This window comes from Felis catus, chromosome B2 (genome assembly GCF_018350175.1).
Source record: "Felis catus isolate Fca126 chromosome B2, F.catus_Fca126_mat1.0, whole genome shotgun sequence".
Lineage (NCBI taxonomy): Eukaryota > Metazoa > Chordata > Mammalia > Carnivora > Felidae > Felis > Felis catus.
The window spans coordinates 123,118,179-123,140,761 of NC_058372.1; the positions used below are offsets into that span (position 1 = coordinate 123,118,179).

A 22,583-nucleotide genomic window follows, 5' to 3' on the forward strand; every position below is an offset into this window, starting at 1 on the left:
AATTAGAATTTTCTGTATTAATATATTTTTAGAATTCCTGACTTTGTGCTCTGCAGTATCAACCTTGCTCCTTTGAATGCTCATTGACATTTAATTTAGTACTTATAATCTGAGAATAGGTTTACATATTGTTACACATTCCTTTTGGGTGACAGTTATTTCTCTTTTTAATGTCTTTTAAGGTAGACATTATTAGTTCATTCCAAAATATAATCTCTATGTTTCATGAAGTTGATCTTTTTTTTCTCATGATGAAATTGGGAAATAACATTCAGAAGAAAGAGAAAAGATTTCCATAATCATGCCACTTTAGAAAGAATCTCTGTGATACCATATTAGTATGTTTCTTTCCAGTCTTTTTTTTTTTTTTTTAGAAATTTTTATTTGAAGTGTAACATCCCTGTTGGAAAATGCATTTATTTATTTATTTATTTATTTATTTATTTATTTATTTATTTATTGAAAATGCACATATTTTAAGTAAGCAGCTCAAGTAAGTTATCAAGAAAGGACCACACCTGTGTAACCTCATTCAGGTGAAGATATAGAGCACTACCAGCATCCTAGAAAGCTCTCTTGTGTTTCCTCCCACGTCTTGCCCCCTTATCCTTCCCCAAAGTAACTACTCTTCCAGTCATTTTCCATATATATGCATATTTTTCATAGTTGTGGTTATATTATATAGGTAGATTTATCTTCTGGGACTCCTAAAATTCTTGATAAATATAATCTCAATTGAGTGGATACCCTAGGCTATCCATGATAGGAACATGTATGCACTAAAAAAAATTTTGATTAATTGGGCAAAAGAAATTTTGTATATTTTCATTTTGTTTCAGTGGAAGATGCTTAGATTTGGTTCTGATTTAAATTAGTTCTACAGATGTGTTTTTAAAAGTACCTTTGACTTTGTTGACATTTTAGTAAGAAAATATTAGGAATACATACATATATTGAAACATTATATTGTACACCTAAAACTAACATAATGTTATATGTCAGTTAATCTCAATTAAAACATAAAATTATAATGAAATTTTTAAAAATTAGGTGTCATTTAAAAATTCAGCTCAGGAGCGCCTGGGTGGTTCAGTCAGTTGAGCGTCCGACTTCGGCTCAGGTCATGATCTCATGGTTTGGGAGTCCAAGCCCCACATAGGCTCTGTGCTGATATCTTAGAGCCTGGAGCCTGCTTTAGACTCTGTGTCTCCCTCTCTCTTTGCCCCTCCCCCACTCACACTTCTCTCTCTCTCTCTCTCTCTCTCTCTAAAAAATAAACATTTTTTAACAATTAAAAAAAAGATTTTCTCCCCTTCCCTCAGCCCCTCTCTCCTACTCACATGCTCTCTCTAAAATAAAATTTTAAAAAAATATAAAAAAATATTCTTTCTCTCTCCCTCTGCCCCTCTCCCCCACTCCCCAGCTCTCACTCTCTCTCTTTCTTAAAACTAAAAATAAATTTAAAAAAATTCAGCTCATATTTTGATTCAAACTTTTATGTCTACAATCTTAGATGTAGGTTGGTAGTGCATAAAAATATTTTGGAATTCTCAGTATGAGGTTGGAAAATTTGATTTTAGAAGAAGACCAGCATTATTGGTAGTAGGATAACCATATCTTTTTCACTTTTTATCTGAGGTATGATATTTTCTACATTTGTCACAGACTGGCTTTAGAGTTGAAAAAGAACACGGCCAGAAGCATCCGGTGTCCTCAGGCATTTGTCTCTGTTGTTTCCTTTTTGATGCTTTCATAGTTGTGTGACTTTTAGCTTAAAATTCTGGGGGCGCCTGGGTGGCTTGGTCGGTTGAGCGTCCGACTTCGGCTCAGGTCGTGATCTCACGGCCCGTGAGTTCGAGCCCTGCGTCGGGGTCTGTGCTGACAGCTCAGAGCCTACAGCCTGTTTCAGATTCTGTGTCTTCCTCTCTCTCTGCCCCTCCCCTGTTCATGCTCTGTCTCTCTCTGTCTCAAAAATGAATAAACGTTGAAAAAAAATTAAAAAAAAAATTCTGTAACAAGGGCCAGTTTTCCCCCAGGTGTAAAGCATTCCCAGGCTCAGCTTTGTAGGTTCTTGGATGTGTTCCTAAGTCGGATGTGTTACCCTGTGTCTACAGCCTACAGTGCTTCATAGACAACTCTTAGCAGTTGTCTATGAAGACAACTATGAAGACAACTATGTCTATGAAGACAACCCTTAGCAGTGAGAACTTCCAGAATTGTTCCCACCTTAGTCTCTGCTGCCTCTGGGATCCCAATCCTGAATCATGCACTTTTCTTACCTCCTTGTCATTGTTTCTGAAAAACCAGGCAAAATTGCTGACTTGGCACACTACAGTTTACTTTTTCAGAAAAAAATTTCATCTGGGTTCTTGGTCCTACTCAACTTACCTTTGAAGTCGCTTTGATTTTTTTCAAAAATCACATGTTTTGTGCGCATTCTCCACGTCTTTTCTCAGCCTTCCACGGTATCATGAACACTCTGAACATTTGACTTTACTTCCTACTTGATTGTAAAAATAGACAAGAATGAATAAATATCTTCTTCCATCTCTATGACCTCACAATATTTATGTTCTATCTCTGTTTCCCCTTCTCTCCAGCGGGTGCCTGATTTTCTCACTGGCTTCCTCATCCAGGTCTTTCCTTCCTCAGTTGTACACTGTGTTTCAGATCTTCATTCAGTTCTGTTGTCTATTTTCAAAACTCACTTGGCCTCACTGTCATATCTCCCTACCAGTAAATTTGGGTTTTCTTCCATTATTAGACATCAAGAATTAGTAGGTTTACCTGCTGCTTTTAGTTTCTCAAAATCATCATTCTCTTTTTAAGCCCCTATGTCAGTCTGCCTCTCATCATTCAATTGAAGTTAAGCCCAAAGAGGTCACCAGTAAACTCCTAAAAACCAAGTTAGCCTTTTCTCACACTTCTTTCTTCTTTATCTATTAAAGAAAAATCTTCCCCTCCTATTACTTTAATGCTAATTGTGCTAACCTCATCTTCCTAACCCCTTTGCCAAATGTCTTTATCTCCTTTGCCAGTTTCTTCCTTACAATCCTTACAAAAGTAGACATTCTTCAATATTCAATTCTTAGTCCTCTTACTTGTATGTACCTTTTCCTTGAAGCTGTCATTTTATTATATGCTAGTGATTCTTGTCCCATTTATCCAATCGTGTTTACTGTATGATCTCAATAGATGTCTTACTTTTTTTCCTCTGGTATTCTTAATTGATTGCGTGATGGGCTAGACCTGAGAGTCATTCTAGTTTTCTTGTCTCCCTAAATTCAAGTGTGCATCAAGTTGATGAATTTTTCCTCACCAATATCTCTGAAATCTGGACCATTCGTTCCCTTCTAGCTCTATTGCCTTAGGTAAGCATTTATTAGTATCTCTGCTGTGGTTACAATAATCTCCTAACTGGTCCCTAAACTCTTGTCATCATTCCATTGATTCTCAACACTGCTTCAGGGGAGAACTTTCCATAATGCATATCTGTCCTTTGTCGGTGGCTTCATTAAAGGTAGGAACAAGATGAGAATCACCATCTTTACTACTGATCGTCAACATGGTTCTAAAAGGTATAGCCAGTCAGTAACAGAAGAAAACAAGATAGGATATAAATATCTTTAAAAGGTAGAAATATTGACATGGCATTCTTCATATTGACTCCATATGATTGTCAGTGTTATAATCCAGAACATCAGCTTTGAACCTATTAAAAACAATGAGAGAGTTCAATAAGATCAGTAAAAATAAATGTACAAAAATGAATACCGTGTAGATGTCAATAATCATCAGTTAGAAAATCAAATGGTAAAAATTACTTTTGCGGGGCAACAACTGCGTGTGCATGTGTGTGCATTTGTGTGATGATACGCAGAGGAAAACAAATTTTAAATGTGCAGGATTCTAAGTAAAGAAATTATGTGTATTTATCAAGAGACCTTTAAAAAGGTTAGAATAAGTGAACAGACCTACCATGTTCCTGCAACAGGGTACTTTTTTTTTTCCTCATCACTGTCCTGTTTTATGTGTTTCTCATCTCGTAAAGATACTGCATTTGCCTCCCAGCAGGTCTTTCTCATTTGGCACTCACGATCAGCCACTCCTGCGACGCTCTTAGCTACTCTGACTGTTATCCTTCTGCCACCCTACTTACATGCCTGCTTTAATTTACAAATCAGCACAGTTAAATTATCACCTTTAGCATGTCATCTAGAAACCTGCAAGAGGCAGCCCATTACCTTCAAGATAGAGTCTGAATTTCTAATCTTGCTTTTAAGATTCACTATAATCTGTATTGCTTTCTGGGTTTTTTTAATGTTTATTTTTGAGAGAGAGAACGCATGTGGGGTAGGGCCAGAGAGAGAGGGGGACAGAGGATCCAAAGCGGGCTCTGCGCTGACAGCAGAGAGCCTGATGCAGGGCTTGACCGTATGGACCATGAGATCATGACCTAAGCGAAAGTGGGATGCCTAATGGACTGAGCCACCCAGATGCCCCATATAATCTCTATTGCTTTCTAATTTTATTTCCCACTATCCTATGTAATCCCTCTATTACCTACCAGTTGTATTTTGTTATTTGTCATCTCCATATTTCTTCTGCCTGTACAAAGTATTTCTGCCATTTAAAGTCCAGAACAAGTTGTTCTCTTCCTTCTCTTCTTTCCTTTTTTGCTTCAGTAAATATTTGAGCGCCAACTCTCTACCAGGAGATACATAGTAGATTAATGCAAACTACTTGATGTATATGTACTAAGTAACTATTGAACGAATGAGCGAGTGAGTGAATGAATGAATGAATGAATGAAAAGAATTTGTTTTAGTATATCCGTCAACTCTTTCCTTACTTTTACTTAAACTCCATAATCATTAACATGATAAACTATGTTCTTCTCTATAGTCACTTCCTACTATAAGTTGGTAGAGTAGGTAAAACATGTTCTTTCTCTAGCTCATAATTTAATACACTTCAACATAATAACCAGTCTGCCTTTTCCAAATTTAGAATTGACTGTTAGAGATTTTTTTTCATTCTCTCTATATCCTTCTGCCTGTTTCTTTTGTTCGTTTTTACTAAAGAGGCCATATGTCATACAGATAATTACAATAAATTGAACAAGTTTCCCAAGGGCAAAAGCAATTGTCCACAAAATTGAGAGAGAAGAGTATAATGAGAGAAAAGAGTATAAATAGGAAATGGGAAACTTGTCAGTACACTAAATCTCTTACTGGGACAGTAGGAATTCTTTCTTATATTAACAGCCATATTAAATCATTTGAAATAAGTTACCTTATCAGTGGCCTGTGTAAACATTTGAATACAATGGAAAAAAATGATAACATTAAGGACTATAAATGCATTTTCTAAATTATACATGTATTTAAACCTATTTTCATTACAAGGTTTCCTTTTCTAAAATTTGCATTTCTATAACCATTATTATTCTGGATGTTCTATAAGAGGTCTTATTTGATCCACCAGTGGTATATTTTTATTATAAACTTTCTATTGACTGGATTTGTTTATTTAATATCTTTGGGCCTGCTGTAGAATCTAGCCAGTACTTTGCACATAGGAAATGCTGAAATATTTGTATAATACAGTTGCTCCCAAGCATTCTGTGTGTGACATTGTCATGATGTGTATGCCATAGCTGTATTTAGAAATTAATAGGCTATATTGATAATACATTTCTATTCCATTTTTTTTTCAACATTTATTTATTTTTGGGACAGAGAAAGACAGAGCATGAACGGGGGAGGGGCAGAGAGAGAGGGAGACACAGAATCGGAAACAGGCTCCAGGCTCTGAGCCATCAGCCCAGAGCCCGACGCGAGGCTCGAACTCACGGACCGTGAGATCGTGACCTGGCTGAAGTCAGACGCTTAACCGACTGTGCCACCCAGGTGCCCCTCTATTCCATTTTTAAAGAAGCCTTCATTATATGTTTTAAAGAATTGACATAGCAGGAAATTCGTATTTCTAATTAGTGTGCTTATTCCTCAAACTTAGAAATATTTGTTCTGCTATCAAAAGTGAAAATAAAATAACTAAAAATACAACTTATATGGAACTTTATCCTATTAGTTATTCATTATGTAGAAGATAGAAGATTTTAAAAATAATGATGAAGAAGATTCTGTCTTCAAGTTTCACGTTAAGTAAAGAAATATAACATTTTGACAGACTACTTTTCCTCTAACGTTGATAACTATAATTTTGAGTTTTAACGAGAAGATGTGCATTTTGATGTCAGATGAAAGGGAATTCAGACAGCCTAGGGATGACACATACTACGGTAGAGGCTTGCAGGTTAAGGAATCAATTTTCCGCTTGAATATCCTTGGGCAGAAGGGGCTGAGTCCGCAGGCTCCGACCCCGTGGTGTCCACATACACACTCACCGTCAGGGGAGAGGGTCAAACGAGATAGGCCTTGGCAGCCAGCCTTCATGAAACCCTAGATGGGAGTCAGAAACGAGTCAGAAAAAAGCCTATCTCAAAAGATTAAGAGTTTCATCTGAGGAGTTACAATGCAATTTAGCTGTCTTAAAGCTAGAACTTTTAGTCCTTCATTTATTTGTATTTATTCCACTGCCTAGAACACGTCCCTTCTCTCCAGTGTGTCCCCACCCCCACAAACAACAGCAACAACAAATGCTGTCTGTCTGAGGCACACTTCTCCTGGAAGCCGCAGCTTAGATGATGTTTCTCCCTGAATACATCCACTTTCCTCACATTTGGTTATAGTGACCCCTTCCCTACTTGTCCTGGATGCTATAATTCCTCTATCGTTGCCCATATCTCGCTGCATTGTCGGTGCCTGTTTACTTATTCATTTCTCTGCTGGACTCCAGATCTGTGGAGTCAGAGATCAGGACCATCTTGTTTACTGTAGTGTCCTCAGCATACTTCTGACGGAGGACATGCTCAATAAATATTTGTTAAATAAATGAATATATATGTATGTGTGTGTGTATATATATATATATATATATATATATATATATGTACATATGAATTATGTTTTTTATGGCTTTGTAATGCAGAGGAATAGTTGACGAACAGTTCCTGGAACATAAAAGAAAGCTGTCTGTGAAGTCTCTTTAAATAATATTCATGACACTCAAAAATCCTGTAAAACCTATACAACCTATTGCCTTCACTGAGATCTCTAACCTCATACCTGACTAGGTGCTCCTCCCCATGAATGAGACTCTACCCCAGAAAGTCCTTGGAGGAGGAAAACGTGCATTCATTCATTCATTCATTCATTCAACAGGATTTACTAGTTTTACCCTATATAAAACGTAAGGAATACAGATTTGGTCAAGATAGATAATTGCTGACTCTAAAAAAAGAAAACCCTCTTCAGGTTTAATTACACAGAAAACCCTACTCAGATTTAATTACACAAAAATGTTTACATCCATATGTGAATGTTGTTAGAAAACAGAAACCGTATTACCCAGCACGCTTTTATTTTCTTCCTGGTCATCATAAAGCAACAGGGCCTGATTTATTGTACAAGTGTTGTAATGTGTTCAGCTCTAATGCCTGAAAGCTTTTGCTCTATTTGTCCCTTTTATAACAGACTTTTTCCCCCTAAATCTGTATTTTATTTTGTCCTGTGCATTAATCTGTAAACCACTTCAGTCCATTTAGAACTCAACAGGATGGGTGTCTGGGTGGCTCAGTTGGTTAAGTGTCCCACTCTTGGTTTCGACTCAGGTCATGATCTCAGGGTTCATGGGATCAAGCCCGGCTTGAGGTTCTGCACTGGACGTGGAACCTGCTTAGGATTGTCTCTCTCCCTGTCTGTGCCCTCCTCACTCACACATTCTCTCTCTCTCAAAATAAATAAGCTTTAAAAAAAAAAAACCTCAACAGAGTGCAAATATCAAATAAAATAAATAAAAATATTGGTTTTAACCATAGCTTATATGATTAATACAATTTTCTCATGTTTTTAAGTAGAAATTCTGGAATCTGGCTCATGCAGAACAGGATCACGAAGCTACATAAACTCTGGGTGTAGGACTGCTTCAGGGAGGGCTGGTGTTTTTCTTCAAAGATAGTTTAGTTGTGTTTCTTTTTCCTTAGTTCTCCTCCCAATTCGCTATCTTCCTACCACATATCAACCTACCAGATTTGAACCTTAAATTTTAAATAAATGTGAAAACATGGCACAAGATGTTTTCCATTATATTAGTGGCAGATGAACTTTTTCTTTCTCAAGAAAGGAAGAGAATTCTCCCTCAAGAATATTTGAATCTGGGGTGCCTGGATGGCTTGCTCAGTTAAGCATCTAACTCTTGATTTCGGCGCAGGTCATGATCTCACGGTTCCTGGGTTTGAACCCTGAATCGGGCTCTAGGTTGACAGTGTGGAGCCTGCTTGGGATTCTCTCTCTTTCCCTCTCTCTCTGCCCCTCCCCTGCTCGCTCACTCATGCTGTCTGTCTCTCTCTCTCAAAATAAATAAACTAAAAAAGAAGAAGAAGAAGAAGAAGAAGAAGAAGAAGAAGAAGAAGAAGAAGAAGAAGAAGAAGAAGAATATTTGAATCCTACAAAATTTGGGATTTTTTTTTAATCAGCAGCAAAAAAATTCCTGCACTTGACAAAAGCCCAGTTAAGAAAATTGATATACATCAGGTATTCTCTATCTGGGGTTCTCCATTCTGGCTGCATTTTAGAATGTTCCCTAGGTGATTATAATACTCAGCTGGGGAATGCTCTGGATTAACTTCTTTTGAGAATCTGAAGAAAATGATTGATTCTTTCTACCCTCCCACCAAAATATATATACACACAAAATGTTGCATTTACAGACTCTCTGAATTCCCTCTGTGAGCTTGATTTGGAAATCCCAGGCTGTACATCAGCCCTGGGTGATACCAATGAAGCTGACCCCCAGTACCACACTTTGAGAACCAGTGCTTTGAGGATAGGGACCAGCCCTCTGTGTTTTCACAAGTCTCCCAGGTGATTTAGTGTGCTTTAGCACACTAAAGCTTGAGAACCACTGCCCTAAAGAAAGACTTCCAGAAAATGACAGTTGAATAGAATGCTTTTGGCTTATTTCAGGGTTAGATGTTTGAAAAAACAGCCATATGAAGAATGACTTTGTATGTTTTGTAAAACCACTCTTTCGGCACTGAATGACTTTTGTGATGGGAGCATGTTATATATTTCTCTTATAGCCAGTCAAGTGGTAGGAAAAATTTTATCTCTTCCAATGAACTCGTAAAATGATCATGATATTTGCATATCTTACATTATCATTTGCTTTTTTTTTTTTTCTGCCTTTGCTGCCAGGAGATGTAGAGCTCAATTTCATGCCCAATTTTAGCAATTATTCTTAGCTTTGTTTTCTAGCATAATTATCTGCCTATTCTTTCATTTCATGTTTGTTCTTTTAATGAAATGGCTTTTCTGTTACCGTGTTATCTCCTGTGAGAAAGCAAGGGTCGTTACGTTCTATAGAAATAAATAATGGTTACCCTGTCGAGGCAAATAAGCTATATTCCTGTCTGTGGCCATGTTAAAGAATAATTTCAAAACAGCGATCATGACTCTCACACAGATGTATTATGAACATGGGTTAAAGATTTATGCAACTCATGATAGATTTTACAACTAGCTCAGAAGAACCAAAGAACAGACATATACAGACAATCACTGAATGCTGAGATGCACCTACTAATAGATGCAAAACTGGTCGATATCCACAGGGCAATAAAGTGTAATGGTTGGAATTCACTCTGGGGGGTAGGAAGAAGCATCAGTTGCAGGTCCACAGGACAACATTCACTTGCAACTTTAATGGATGAGAATCATTTGATTACTATCAGTTTTCTATGACTTTCAGAGCTGTAAAATAATCCAGTCAAAGACAGTGAAAGGCATAGACCCCTATAGAATCAGGAATCCTGTGGGGCCCTAGGACAATGCCAGCATTTCCCCAAAACAACACCTAGCAATCTTTTTGCTGATGGCCGGCTTTCAGTTTTCCTGACAGCAAGGTAATGGGCAAGGAAGTGAGTCCTCATATCGGAGACTGAAACTGAGAAAGAGGATCTTTAGTAGATGAGAAAGGAGATACCCTATTATCGTCTTCTTCTCATTCTGTATCCCGGGTGTGGCCTTGAAGGAGTCATCATAGCCAAGAGTGCCTTCCTGGAGACGGGAGGGAAAGATGGCTTTTGTCGTGAAAAAGCAGGATAGGAGCTAGGAAAGAGTCCTCACTTTGTGCGACCGGCTAAAGAATGAGTCAGTCTCTTCCTGTAAAGCAGATTGTGTATTTTCATGGCATTCGCTCTACTTTTCTATCTTTTGGTCTTTTTGTTAACCCTTATTTTTAGCAAAGTATTTTTTTTAATGTCTTTCAGGCTGGCCTCAGATGGCTAATCAGGGACATTAAGAAAGAGCCTGTGTTTCCTCTCAGTCACAGAATTAAGTGGGAAGCAGAGCCTCCAGAGGCCATTGAGGTGGTGGTGGTCATTAATGAGAGCCCTACCCACCACCGCCAGGAACCACACCGTCATCTTTCCTTAGCAGGAAATCTGCTGTGCCTGCCTACCTCAGAGAGTCAGGAGCCTCTTTGTTGGTTTAGTAAAGTGCTTTTCTTCTTACATCATCATTATTATTATTATTATTATTATTATTATTATTATTATTATTATTTTAAGTAGGCTTCACACCCAGCGTGGAGCCCATTGCTGGGCTTGAACTCACAGCCACCCAGGCATCCCAGTATTGTTTTTTATTGTAAGCTTTTTTAAACTTGTAGCTGGGGGTTAATTAATCAGTTAATGGAGAAATATTGTTTGCATTAATTTGAATCAACTATTCATAATTCTGTATCATTGCAGTTTGGGGTCTTTTTTTTTTTTTAATTTTTTTTTCAACGTTTATTTATTTTTGGGACAGAGAGAGACAGAGCATGAACGGGGGAGGGGCAGAGAGAGAGGGAGACACAGAATCGGAAACAGGCTCCAGGCTCTGAGCCATCAGCCCAGAGCCTGACGTGGGGCTTGAACTCACTGACCGCGAGATCGTGACCTGGTTGAAGTCGGACGCTTAACCGACTGCGCCACCCAGGCGCCCCGGGGTCTTTTTGATATACCAATTAACTTATAGATTTGTGAACATTTACTGATTCATTGGCCTTGACATTTTTTAGTTATTGTAAGTTGAGTAAATAACATATGGAAAGGTCTAGCACTTGAAAAAGTATACATAGATCAGATAGGGGTAAATTAATATAATGATCTTTGTATCCCATGATATAAAAACTTATAATTGCAGGATTAGACAGATGAGAAATGTCAGTTTGCCTTTTATGAAGCACTGTTTATAGTGGACAGACTCCATTGATTGAGGTTCTGGTTCCAGCTCTGCTACTCTAGTATGAACATGAGAACACGATAATCTCTGTAATCTTAATCTGTAAAATACATTATTTGAGCTAGTATCTATTGAGTCACTGTTGTTATACCAAGACATGATCTATGCCCTCAAAGAGCTGAAGACACATAGCAATAAATACATACAGCCGAATAGTGCAGGTGCTATGGATGACAGAGAAAGTGATGCTTAAATGATTCTTCAGAAGAGAGGTATCATCTCCAGGCAGAACAAGGCAAGGAGGAGACAGAAGGAGAGGGAGAAGAGAGGTTACTCAGGAGGGGATTGGGAAAAGGACAAGAGCACAAGGACAAGAGGCCCAGACTTGACTGTAGGCTCTGAAATAAGAAACAAAAGAAGTAGGTAGCAACCAAATATTGAAGAGTCTGGTATTTAATGCTGAAGTTAAAAAGTTTGACTAAAAGGTCTCTACTATTCTCTATAGTTGGGATTCTGATCTAAAATACTGTTATTGAGTGATAAGGAGTTAATATATTCAGATTAATCTGAGGGGTTCTTGGACGCAGTCAGTTGACAGCGAGATGATTAGACTGTCCACTAAGACTTTGAGTTCCCTTGTGAAACTTGTAGCCTTTGTAACCATTAAAGGATGGGAAATTGAGTGAAAATACCTTTAGTCAAAATCTCTCTCATGCCACTTCATCCTTCATGTCACTGTCTACATTTTTTCTTGTATTGTTTTTTTTATTGTGAAAAATTTCAAGTGCCTAAAAAGTAAACAGAATAGGATAATGAACTTCCATTACCCAGCATAACAATGATCAACATTCTTGTTTTATTTATTCCACTACTCATGTCCCATCCCCATTCAGTTATTATTATTATTGTCATTATTATTCTTACTACTTCTAGGTATCATTCATATACATCAAAATGTACAAGTCTTAGATATATGTTTTGACAGATACACTCTGTAATCTACATCCCAATGCAATAGAGAACATTTACATCTTCCTCCAAAATTCCCTTTTATCTCTTTCCAGTCTCTCCCTATCCCCATATCCACCTCCAACTAAAACAAAACAAAACAAAACAAAACAAAACAAAACAAAACAAAACATGACCCTATTTTTTTTTACCTTAGATTAAGTTCTGCCTGTTTTAGAATATATAAGATATATATATATATATATATATATATATATATATATATATGATATATATTATGTTTTCTTCTTAAAGGTTTATATGTTTAGCTTTTATGTTTAGGTTTATGGCCCACCCACCGGAAATTATTTTTTGTTTATGGTGTGAAGTTGGGGCTGAGGTTCATTTTTTTTTTCCCATATGGATATCCAGTTACACCGTTAGTTGTAACGACTTTCCTTTCTCTATTGAATTGTTTTGGTGCATTGGTTGAAAAGGTATTTTCCAAGTCTGGAGTCTATTCCTGAACTCTCTTCTGTTCCTTGATCTACTTGTATATCCTTATACCTATATTGCACTGTTCTGATTACTATAATTTTATGGTAAGTCTTGAGTCAGGTAGTGTAAGTAGTACAGTTTTGTTGTTCTTTTTCAAGATTCTTTTGGCTCCTCTGGGTCCTCTACATTTCCACATAAACTTTAAAATTCATCTTGTCCGTTTTCATTAAAAAAACCTTCTGAGATAATGAATTATTTACAAATTATTGGGGGGGGGTTAGAATTAAATTGTTAATGATATGGAATCCATGAACATAGTTCCTCATTTATTTAGGCCTTCTTCAATTTCTCCTAGCAGTGTTTTCATTTTTAGTGTGGCTGTTTTGCACGTCTTTTGTTAAATGTGGTATTTTGTTATTTGATACTATTGCAAATGAATTTTTCAATTCTGTCCTGCTAGTATATAGAAATACGGTTGATTTTGTATGTTAATCTTATACTCTGATACATTGTGATGCTCACAAGGTTTTTAACACAGTTCCTGAGCATCATGGACTTTCTTCCCTTCATGTTTTTATGATTTTTTAGACCTAAATTTCCTTGTCTCCCGTGTCTGCCCCTAAAGAGGGCCAGTGTGAATGCCACAACATTTGTGAAGTCTTCTGACACCACCCCACTTGGATTCAGATAGTTCCTCCTCTGAGAGTCTCTATTAGAGGACTTTCCACTTTGGGTCTTGTGTGAACCATTCTGTGAAGGCAAGAGCCATACTTTATCTCCTTTCTATCCCCATAATACCTAGCATGGTGCTTTGGTTCCCAGTTTACGAGTGGGTTTTTTCAACATTTACCTTGGGACACAGAGGGGATTATTTGGTTCGGAGGTGAGGTGGGGCCCAGGTAAGGTCATAGGGGACAGGAAATCCTTACAGGCAACTTCTGTCAATTGGAAACAATCCGTGAAGTGTATCTGAAAAAGGGAAAATAGACCTTCCTATTTAAAATAATGGTTACCAGTGGGTGAATCTACTCCCACTTTAAATGACTTCCGCATTTGCTGCCTATCTGGAACATTTGTAGATTATGTTTCTTTTCTTTCTTTTTTTCATTTTTTTAAATTTATTCTCAAGTCAGCTAACATACAGTGTAGTCTTGGCTTCAGGAGTAGATTCCAGTGATTCATCACTTATATACAACACCCAGTGCTCATCCCAACAAGTGCCCTCTTCAGTGCCCATCACCCATTTTCCTCACCCCCATCGACCCTCAGTTTGTCCTCTGTATTTAAGAGTCTCTTATGGTTTGCCTCCCTCTCTGTTTTTATCTTATTTTTCCTACCCTTCCCTTATGATCATCTGTTACGTTTCTCAGATTCCACATATGAGTGAAATCAAATGATTTCTCTGACCTATTTCACTTAGCATAATACCCTCCAGTTCTATCCACGTTGTTGCAAATGGCAAGATTTCTTCTTACTTCCTTTTTGTTTTCTAGGTGGCTGATTGTGCTTGGGATGAAACGATAAAGATATATGATCCTGTTTGCCTTACTATGCCTGCTTGAGATACACTCCTCCAGTCAGAAACAAAGGAGATTGTCTGAGAACTACTTAACAGGGAATAAATGAACTATTAATGACATAGATATGCTTTTATATGCTATGCAGATTTCAAATTTTAAAAATTGACCCTGGAATCAGTTTTGAGGCAGCTGATAAAGACTTTGGCTCACCATATAAGCCTGGTACATAAGCCATATTTCTTAAAATCCTAAGAAATAATTGATGTGATGGAATATCTTGTAGTATCCATTAAACTGTAATCTCTGTGTTATAAAGTGGATTAAAATGTGGGAGATCTGTAGATTATATTGTTAGTGATATATTTCATTTTTAATTTGCCACTTTTGATGTAAAATATAATCACTGCTGTTGGTAAAAATCAAAATAAACTACATCTCTTGATTACTTGTGATTTTATGACATCCTATCAAGGTTGCTTTTTCTAACAGTATACATATGAATATAGTGCTATATGTAATATAGAGGTATCTATGGTTCAGTAACAGGGCTCTAATATAGATTTGATTTATTCAGCAATATTTATTGAGTGTCTACTGTGTTCTTGACACAGAGACTGAATGAGGCTGTCTCAAGGATGGGAGGCATGCTTTAAGAACATGGAATGCTATGAGTTAAGAGCTTACATGTTTTTTATATTTAGTCACATCTTTTTAGGTAGTATAAGCTTTGCTCTATATTTCTCTTTCCTACTTTTCTACCATCAAATTTTTTAAAAAATTGGTCACTGGGAAAAAAGTGTTAGGTTCTAATAAGTTTCAAGCAGTTGCCCTTGAAAGTAGCCCTAGGTAATACTATAAACCCTCCTTAGTACCGCCCTAAATCTCCTTGAAAAATCCCTAAGTGCAGATGACCTGTAAAAACAAAATGTGTGGAAAGGGAAAAATTGGTAAAACAAGCAACTATATAATATGATATTTTGTCATTAAATTTTTAACAAGGTTTTGAGGATTCTTAATTTTTTTTAATGTTTATTCATTTTTGAGAGAGCACAAGCAGGGGAGGGGCAGAGAGAGCAAGACAGAATCCCAAGCCGGCTCCAGGCTCTGAGCAGTCAGCACAGAGCCTGATGCAGGGTTCAAACTCACAACTATGAGATCATGACCTGAGCAGCAGTCAAAGCCCAACCCACTGAGCCACCCAGGCGCCTCACTGAGGATTTTTAAAAAGCAAAATATACTTGCAGTAATCACAACAAAAATAAATTAGAACCTATGTATATTGCCTAATTAACATATTTACATTGCACATTTACTTGTTCCAGAAAAAAAATGACAGCTTACAACATACAAAAGGAAGATGACACAAAAGATAGAAGAAAAGGAGACATAAAGTGAAGCCATGAGTGGAGCTTAAAAATCTATGCCTTGGGGAGCCTGGGTGGCTCAGTCAGTTAAGCATCTGACTTCGGTTTAGGTCATGATCTCACAGTCTGTGAGTTTGAGCCCCACATGGGGCTGTGTGCTGACAGCTGAGAGCCTGGAGCCTGCTTCAGATTCTGTGTCTTCCTCTCTCTCTGCCCCTCCTCCGTTCACTCTCTCTTTCTCTCTCTCAAAAATAAATAAACATTAAAAAAAAAATTCTTTTTAAAATCTATGCCTCAAAGTGCTTTAGAAAGTTGCTCCTTGGAGCACCTGGGTGGCTCAGTCAGTTAAGTGTGTCTTGATTTCAGCTGGGGTCATGATCTCCCAGTTCATGAGTTTGAACCCTGCCCCGGGTTCCTCGCTGATGGTGTAGAGCCTGCTTGGGATTCTGTCTCTGCTCTGCCCCTCCCCTGCTAGCTCTCTCTTTCTCTCAAAATAAATAAATAAACATTAAAAAGAAAAAAAGAGAAAGAAAGAAAGAAAGAAAGAAAGAAAGAAAGAAAGAAAGAAAGAAAGAAAGAAAGAAAGAGAAAGAAAGAAAAAAAGGAAGGAAGGAAGGAAGGAAGGAAGGAAGGAAGAGAAAGAAAGAAAGAAGAAAGAAAGAAAGAAAGAAAGAAAGAAAGAAAGAAAGAAAGAAAGAAAGAAAGAAAGAAAGAAAAAAAAAGGAGGGAGGAAGAAAGAAAGAAAGAAAGAAAGAAAGAAAGAAAGAAAGAAAGAAAAAGAAAGAAAGAAAGAAAAAGAAAAAAAGAAAGAGGAGGGAGGAAGGAAGGAAGGAAGGAAGAAAGGAAAGAAAGAAAAAGAAAGAAAGAAGAAAGAAAGAAAGAAAGAAAGAGAAAGAAAGAAAGAAAGAAAGAAAGAAAGAAAGAAAGAAAGAAAGAAAGAAAGAAAGAAAGAAAGAAAGAAAAAGTTGTTCCTAGAAACATAAATAGGAAGAGCCTGGTTGAGTACACAGTTCAGTGCCCAAGACCTAAGGCAAGGACTTCATCCTAGTACCATGCCTGGTACCTAGAAGGTGCTCTGTAAATATTTGTTAAATGAATTAATGATCTGGGGGAAAAGTACAACTTTTTAAAAAATGTTTATTTTATTTATTTATTTTTTTTTTTTGAGAGAGAGCACGTGAGCAGGGGAGGAGCAGAGAGAGAGGGAGAGACAGAATCCCAAGCAGGCTCCATGCTGAGAGTGCAGAGCTCGACTCTGGGCTCTGTCTCACGACCTTGAGATCATGACCTGAGCTGAAATCAAGAGTCGAAAGCTTAACCAGCTGAGCCACCCAGGCATCCCAAATCTTTTTAGTCTTAAATTGTTTTTGAGAAGCCCCCTAACGAGGACACTGCTTTCTTAACATGAATACAATGTAAGGAACAAGGAGCTCAGACACATCCTTACAGCTGTCGCGATGATGAGGCTCGTCAATCTGTTTCTCGCTTCCCTCCAGAACTAGTGACATCACACTAAGTACAGTTCAGTAAAAGCTGGTTCACAGTGGGTGCTCTCTGTATCGGCCAAATTTTAAATAGACCTTTAAAAACACCTAACCAGATCACATTTACTATGTGAATTTACGTTTACAATGAAATAATTACTTATTTATTTTCCTTGTAGAATGCGAGAGAGTTTATTAAAATAATCTGTCATGTATCTTTTGAAGCAGATACTTGTGATTTAAAAACTACCATCTCTCTTGATCTTTCCCCCTCAATTTGTAGGATGTTAGAGGTGTGTGGAACAGTAACTCTGTAATACTGAACTCAGATTCTTAGAGTCTCACAATATGAGAGAGTTTGGGTTTATCCAGTGGGTGCCCTGGAGCTAAGATTGGAAAACTAGAAGGAAAGGGGCTGGATTCTCTCCTGAAAGAGAATTCCCGAGATTTTTAACTTCTTGGTAGTTCACAAGCCGGGCAGTCTCTGGACAGCATTTGTGTCTTAGCTGTTGAGCTCTTAGCTTTCATCCCTCCTGCCTCCCCAACTTCTTCTGTGATCTGGGCACAATGTGAGATGATTTCTGTATGTTATTTCTTTGATTTTTTATAATGTCCCTGAAAGGAAGCCCTCCCAGTTTTCCAGACAAAGAAATGAAGGCCCTCAGGAGTCCTAAGAGCCAACAGGTATGAAGCTGGAATGTGAAACTTGCTCTGACTGGATCCCAACCCATGGTCCTGCCACCTAGTCTTCCTTTCCTAGGAATAACAGAAATTGGCCCACAGAGAAGTAGTAAACGTGTGGAACTCTCTGGTGACTAGCTCTTGATCATTCCTGAGAGAAGCGACAAAATGGAGTTTTCCAAGTCGAAATTGCTAAGAAGCTGCCCCAGGGTCTGGAGTGACCCTACCAAGGTATGTCACCCCCAGGGAGATCCAGGCTGAAAGCCTACTGTCTCTTCTGCCCATGGCACTTTTTTTTTTTTTTTAATTTTTTTTAATTTTTTTTTTTTCAACGTTTATTTTTATTTTTGGGACAGAGAGAGACAGAGCATGAACGGGGGAGGGGCAGAGAGAGAGGGAGACACAGAATCGGAAACAGGCTCCAGGCTCTGAGCCATCAGCCCAGAGCCCGACGCGGGGCTCAAACTCCCGGACCGCGAGATCGTGACCTGGCTGAAGTCAGACGCTTAACCGACTGTGCCACCCAGGCGCCCCTGCCCATGGCACTTTTTAACTGACCAACTTGGCTATCCTTTGGCTTCTCCCAAAATGAACTCAATGATTTCTTAGCAGGCCTCTTGTTGGGTGAGATAATCCACTTAAATATTTTTTTGCTTCAGAGATATGCTGAAGTCTATGTCTCCTGCCTCCCCCAGCCAGGTCTCCCCACAGCTCAGTTTCTTCTAACCAAACCCAGCTTTCTCATTAATGGGCTCCTCTGGCACATGCTTTCCCATGCGCCAATACTCTCCACCCAGGCGCTCAAGCTGAAGACCTAAATCCCATTCTTGTGCCTTCCCTTTTTCCCACCTCTCCACTCGAAGATGCATCACATAAGTCCTGCCCCTTTTCTCCCCTAAAATACTTCTCCATTCTGTCCCCTGCCTTCAATCCAACCACTGCTGCCCCGGTTCATGCCATTGTTAAGTTTTCTCTGGACAATCCCAGCAGATGATCCAATCCCTTCCCAAATGAGGAATCTGTTTCTAGTTTTGTGCCCTTGGAGCAACCCTCCCCAACACGGCTGCTGGAGATGGATCTAGAAATGCAATCTGATGACATCAATCGGAGTATAAAACCTTCTCTGCCTATAGGATTGCCCTCAGGAAAAAGTTCAAGCTCACTCATCAGACTGTGGTCCTTTGGGGTTGGCCCCTGCCCCTCTGCAGCATCGCATCTGTCCTTGTGGTCACCAACTTTGTGCTCCACACCCGTGGGCTCACAGGCTCCCCTGAATAAATAATGCAAGTTTTCATATCTGCCTTTGTTCAAAGCATCCATGTGCCTGGATTGCCCTGTTCTTGGCTCAGTGAATCATTTTTTATTATAGTTGATATGTGATATTACATTAATTTTTAGGTATATATTGGTTTGACAAATTCTTATCCATCATTTGAAAGTCATGTGAAATGACTAAAGAAAAGGACTGATAACATACAAAAATTAAAGTTTTTTTTTCAACGTTTTTTATTTATTTTTGGGACAGAGAGAGACAGAGCATGAACGGGGGACGGGCAGAGAGAGAGGGAGACACAGAATTGGAAACAGGCTCCAGGCTATCAGCCCAGAGCCTGACGCGGGGCTCGAACTCACGGACCGCGAGATCGTGACCTGGCTGAAGTCGGACGCTTAACCGACTGCGCCACCCAGGCGCCCCCAAAAATTAAAATAACAAAACACACCATTAGCAAAGCTAAAAGAAGACACAGTAGAAGGTGTATTTGTAACATATGTAACAAATGGTTTAATATCCACAATTTGAAGAGCTCTCAAAACTCACTGAGACAGCCAAACGTAAAAGTGGACAAAGGATATCGATAGATAATTGACAGATGTAAAAATGCAAATGTTTAATACAATTTTAAAAAAAATACCCAAACTTTGTCTAATTTGATGATAAAGAAATGCAAATTAAAAGATTTGATTCTATGTTTTTGCTTATCAGTTTGGCAAACAATAAAATATTGCTAATATCCAATATTAGTGAAAGTGAGAGCACTGTTACATACCTTTTTGGAAGGCAATTTGGCAATAAAAATTTTAATTTTTTTCAAGTTTTTTACTTAAATTCTAGTTAGTTAACATAGTGTAATATTCTTTTCAGGAGTAGATTTTAGTAATTCATCACTTAATATGACATCCAGTGCTCAACACAAATGCCTTCCTTAATGCCCACACCCATTTAGCCCATCCACTCCCCCCCCTCCATCAACCCTCGGTTCTCTATCGTGAAGAGGCTCTTATGGTTTGTTTCTCTCTCTTTCTTTTTCTCCCTTCTTCCTATATGTTCATCTGTTTTGTGTCCTAAATTCCACATATGGGTGAAATCATATGGTATTTGTCATTCTCTGTCTGACTTATTTCACTGAGCGTAATATCCTCTAGCTCCATCCACATCATCGCAAATGGCAAGATATCATTCCTTTTGATGGCTGAGAAATATTCCATTGTGGGTATATATGCCACATCTTTATCCATTCATCAGTCAGTGGACATTTGGACTCTCTCCATAGTTTGGCTATTGTGTTTGTTTATTTTTGAATTTTTTTTAATGTTTTTATTTTTGAAGGAGAGAGAGAGACAGAGCATGAGTGGGGGAGGAGCAGAGAGAGAGGGAGACACAGAATTCGAAGCAGGCTCCAGGCTCTAAGCTGTCAGCACAGAGCCAGGTGCAGGGCTCGAACCCACAAACTGTGAGATCATGACCTGAGCCAAAGCTGGACGCTCAACCGATTGAGCCACCCAGGCGCCCCAATGTTTGTTCATTTTTGAGAGAGAGAGAGAGAGACAGTGCGAGTGGGAGAGGGACAGAGAGAGAGGGAGACATAGCATCTGAAGCAGGTTCCAGCACAGAGCTCGTCGTCGCATGGCTGTGAGATCATGACCTGAGCCGAAGCTGGATGCTTAACCAACTGAGCCACCCAGGCGCCCTGGCTATTGTTGATAATGCTGCTATAAACATTGGGGTGCACGTACCCTTCGAATCTGTATTTTTGTATCCTTTCAGTAAATATCTAGCAATGCAATTGCTGGATCATAGGTTAGTTCTATTTTTAACTTTTCGAGGCACCTCCACACAGTTTTCCAGAGCAGCTGCACCAGTTTGCATTCCCACCAACAATGCAAGAGGGTTCCCCTTTCTCTGCATCCTTACCAACACTTGTTGTTTCTTGTGTTGTTAATTGTAGCCATTCTAACAGGTGTGAGGTGGTATCTCATTGTGGTTTTGATTTGTATTTCCCTGACGATGAGTGATGTTGAGCATCTTTCATGTGTCTATTAGCCATCTGGATTTCTTCTTTGGGAAGATGTCTATTCATGTCTTCTGCCCATTTCTTAACTGGATTATTTGCTTTTTGGGTGTTGAGTTTAATAAGTTCTTCATAGATTTTGGATGGCAATAAAGATTTTAAGTTACAGACTCAGCTGTTCCAGTCCCAGGATTCCCTGTCTGTACCCTGACACCCCAAATACTAACAGAGTATGTAAGAACAAATGTCCAAGGGTATCCATTACATCATTGTTGGGTAAAATCTAGATGCCTGTCTACAGAGGAAAGGTTATACCATAGAACAGTCATTTAAAAGAATAAGACAGAACTATGGAAAGACACCCTGCTACTGATATGTGTATTAGTTATCTATTTCTGTGTAACAGATCACCCCAAAACATAGCAGCTTAAAACAAACATTTATTTATCTTAGAATTTCTATAGGTCAGGAATCCAAGCGTAGCTTAGCTGAGTTGTTCTGGCTCAGACTGTCTCAGGACAGTGCAGTTAAGCTGTCACCTGGGTCTGCAGGTATCAGAAGCTCCATAGGGGCTGAAGGATCAGCCTGGATCAACCTGGTCGTTAGCAGGCCTCACATACTCACCAGGTGGGACCCTCCACAGGTGGCCTGAGTGTCCCTATAACATGGCATCTGGCTTCCTCCAGACTGAATGATAAAAGAGAAAGAAAATTCAAGACAGAAGCTTCAGTCTTTTATAACCGAGCCTCGGGGAGTGACACCATCACTTCTGCTGTGTCCTATTGGTCACACAGACCAGCCCTGGTAAAAAGTAAGAGGGTTAACCAAAGGTGTGAATACGAGGAAGCAGAGATCTTAGGGGCTTGTTATCACAGTATCTTAAAAAAATTTTTTTAATGTTTATTTTTGAGAGGAGAGAGAGAGAGTGTGCACGAGCTAGCGGGGGAGGGGCAGAGAGAGAGAGGGAGACACAGATTCCGAAGCAGGCTCCAGGCTCTGAGCTCTCAGCACAGAGCCCGATGCGGGGCTTGAACTCATGAACCTCGAGATCATGCCCTGAACAGAAGTAGGATGCTTAACCAACTGAGCCACCCAGGTGCCCCACAATATGCTTTTTAAAATAGCAAATTATGGACAAATATGTAAAAGTCCTAATTTTATTATTTTTTAAAAGGGGATTCTGTTTGTGCAAATATATATACATAAAAAACTTAAAGGTTTACACCAGTACCCCCCAGCTCTGTGCAGTGGGGTTGGTGTGGGGTTGGTGGTGGGGAATATTGAAGATAGCATGTTTAGTTATTGTTATAAAGTTTGTTTTCCTTTTACATACTATAATGTGAATGGGTTACTTTTTAAAAATTTGTTTATTTATTTTGAGAGAGAGAAGGTGCACAGGGGAGGAGAAGAGAGAGAGGGAGAGAGAGAATCGCAAGCAGGCTCTGAG

At 38.7% G+C, this 22,583-nt stretch overlaps 1 protein-coding gene across 1 annotated transcript in view; it reads left to right on the forward strand.

Annotated features, from left to right (window-relative positions):
- PEX7 (peroxisomal biogenesis factor 7) overlaps positions 1 to 14,759 on the forward strand; it is a 79,070-nt gene extending 64,311 nt beyond the window's left edge. Inside the window, exon 10 of the mRNA XM_023254436.2 lies at positions 14,291 to 14,759. Coding sequence (XP_023110204.1) covers positions 14,291 to 14,359 — 69 coding nt within the window. The 3' untranslated portion in view covers positions 14,360 to 14,759. The remainder of the gene's footprint in view (positions 1 to 14,290) is intronic.
- Positions 14,760 to 22,583: the final 7,824 nt, after the last annotated feature.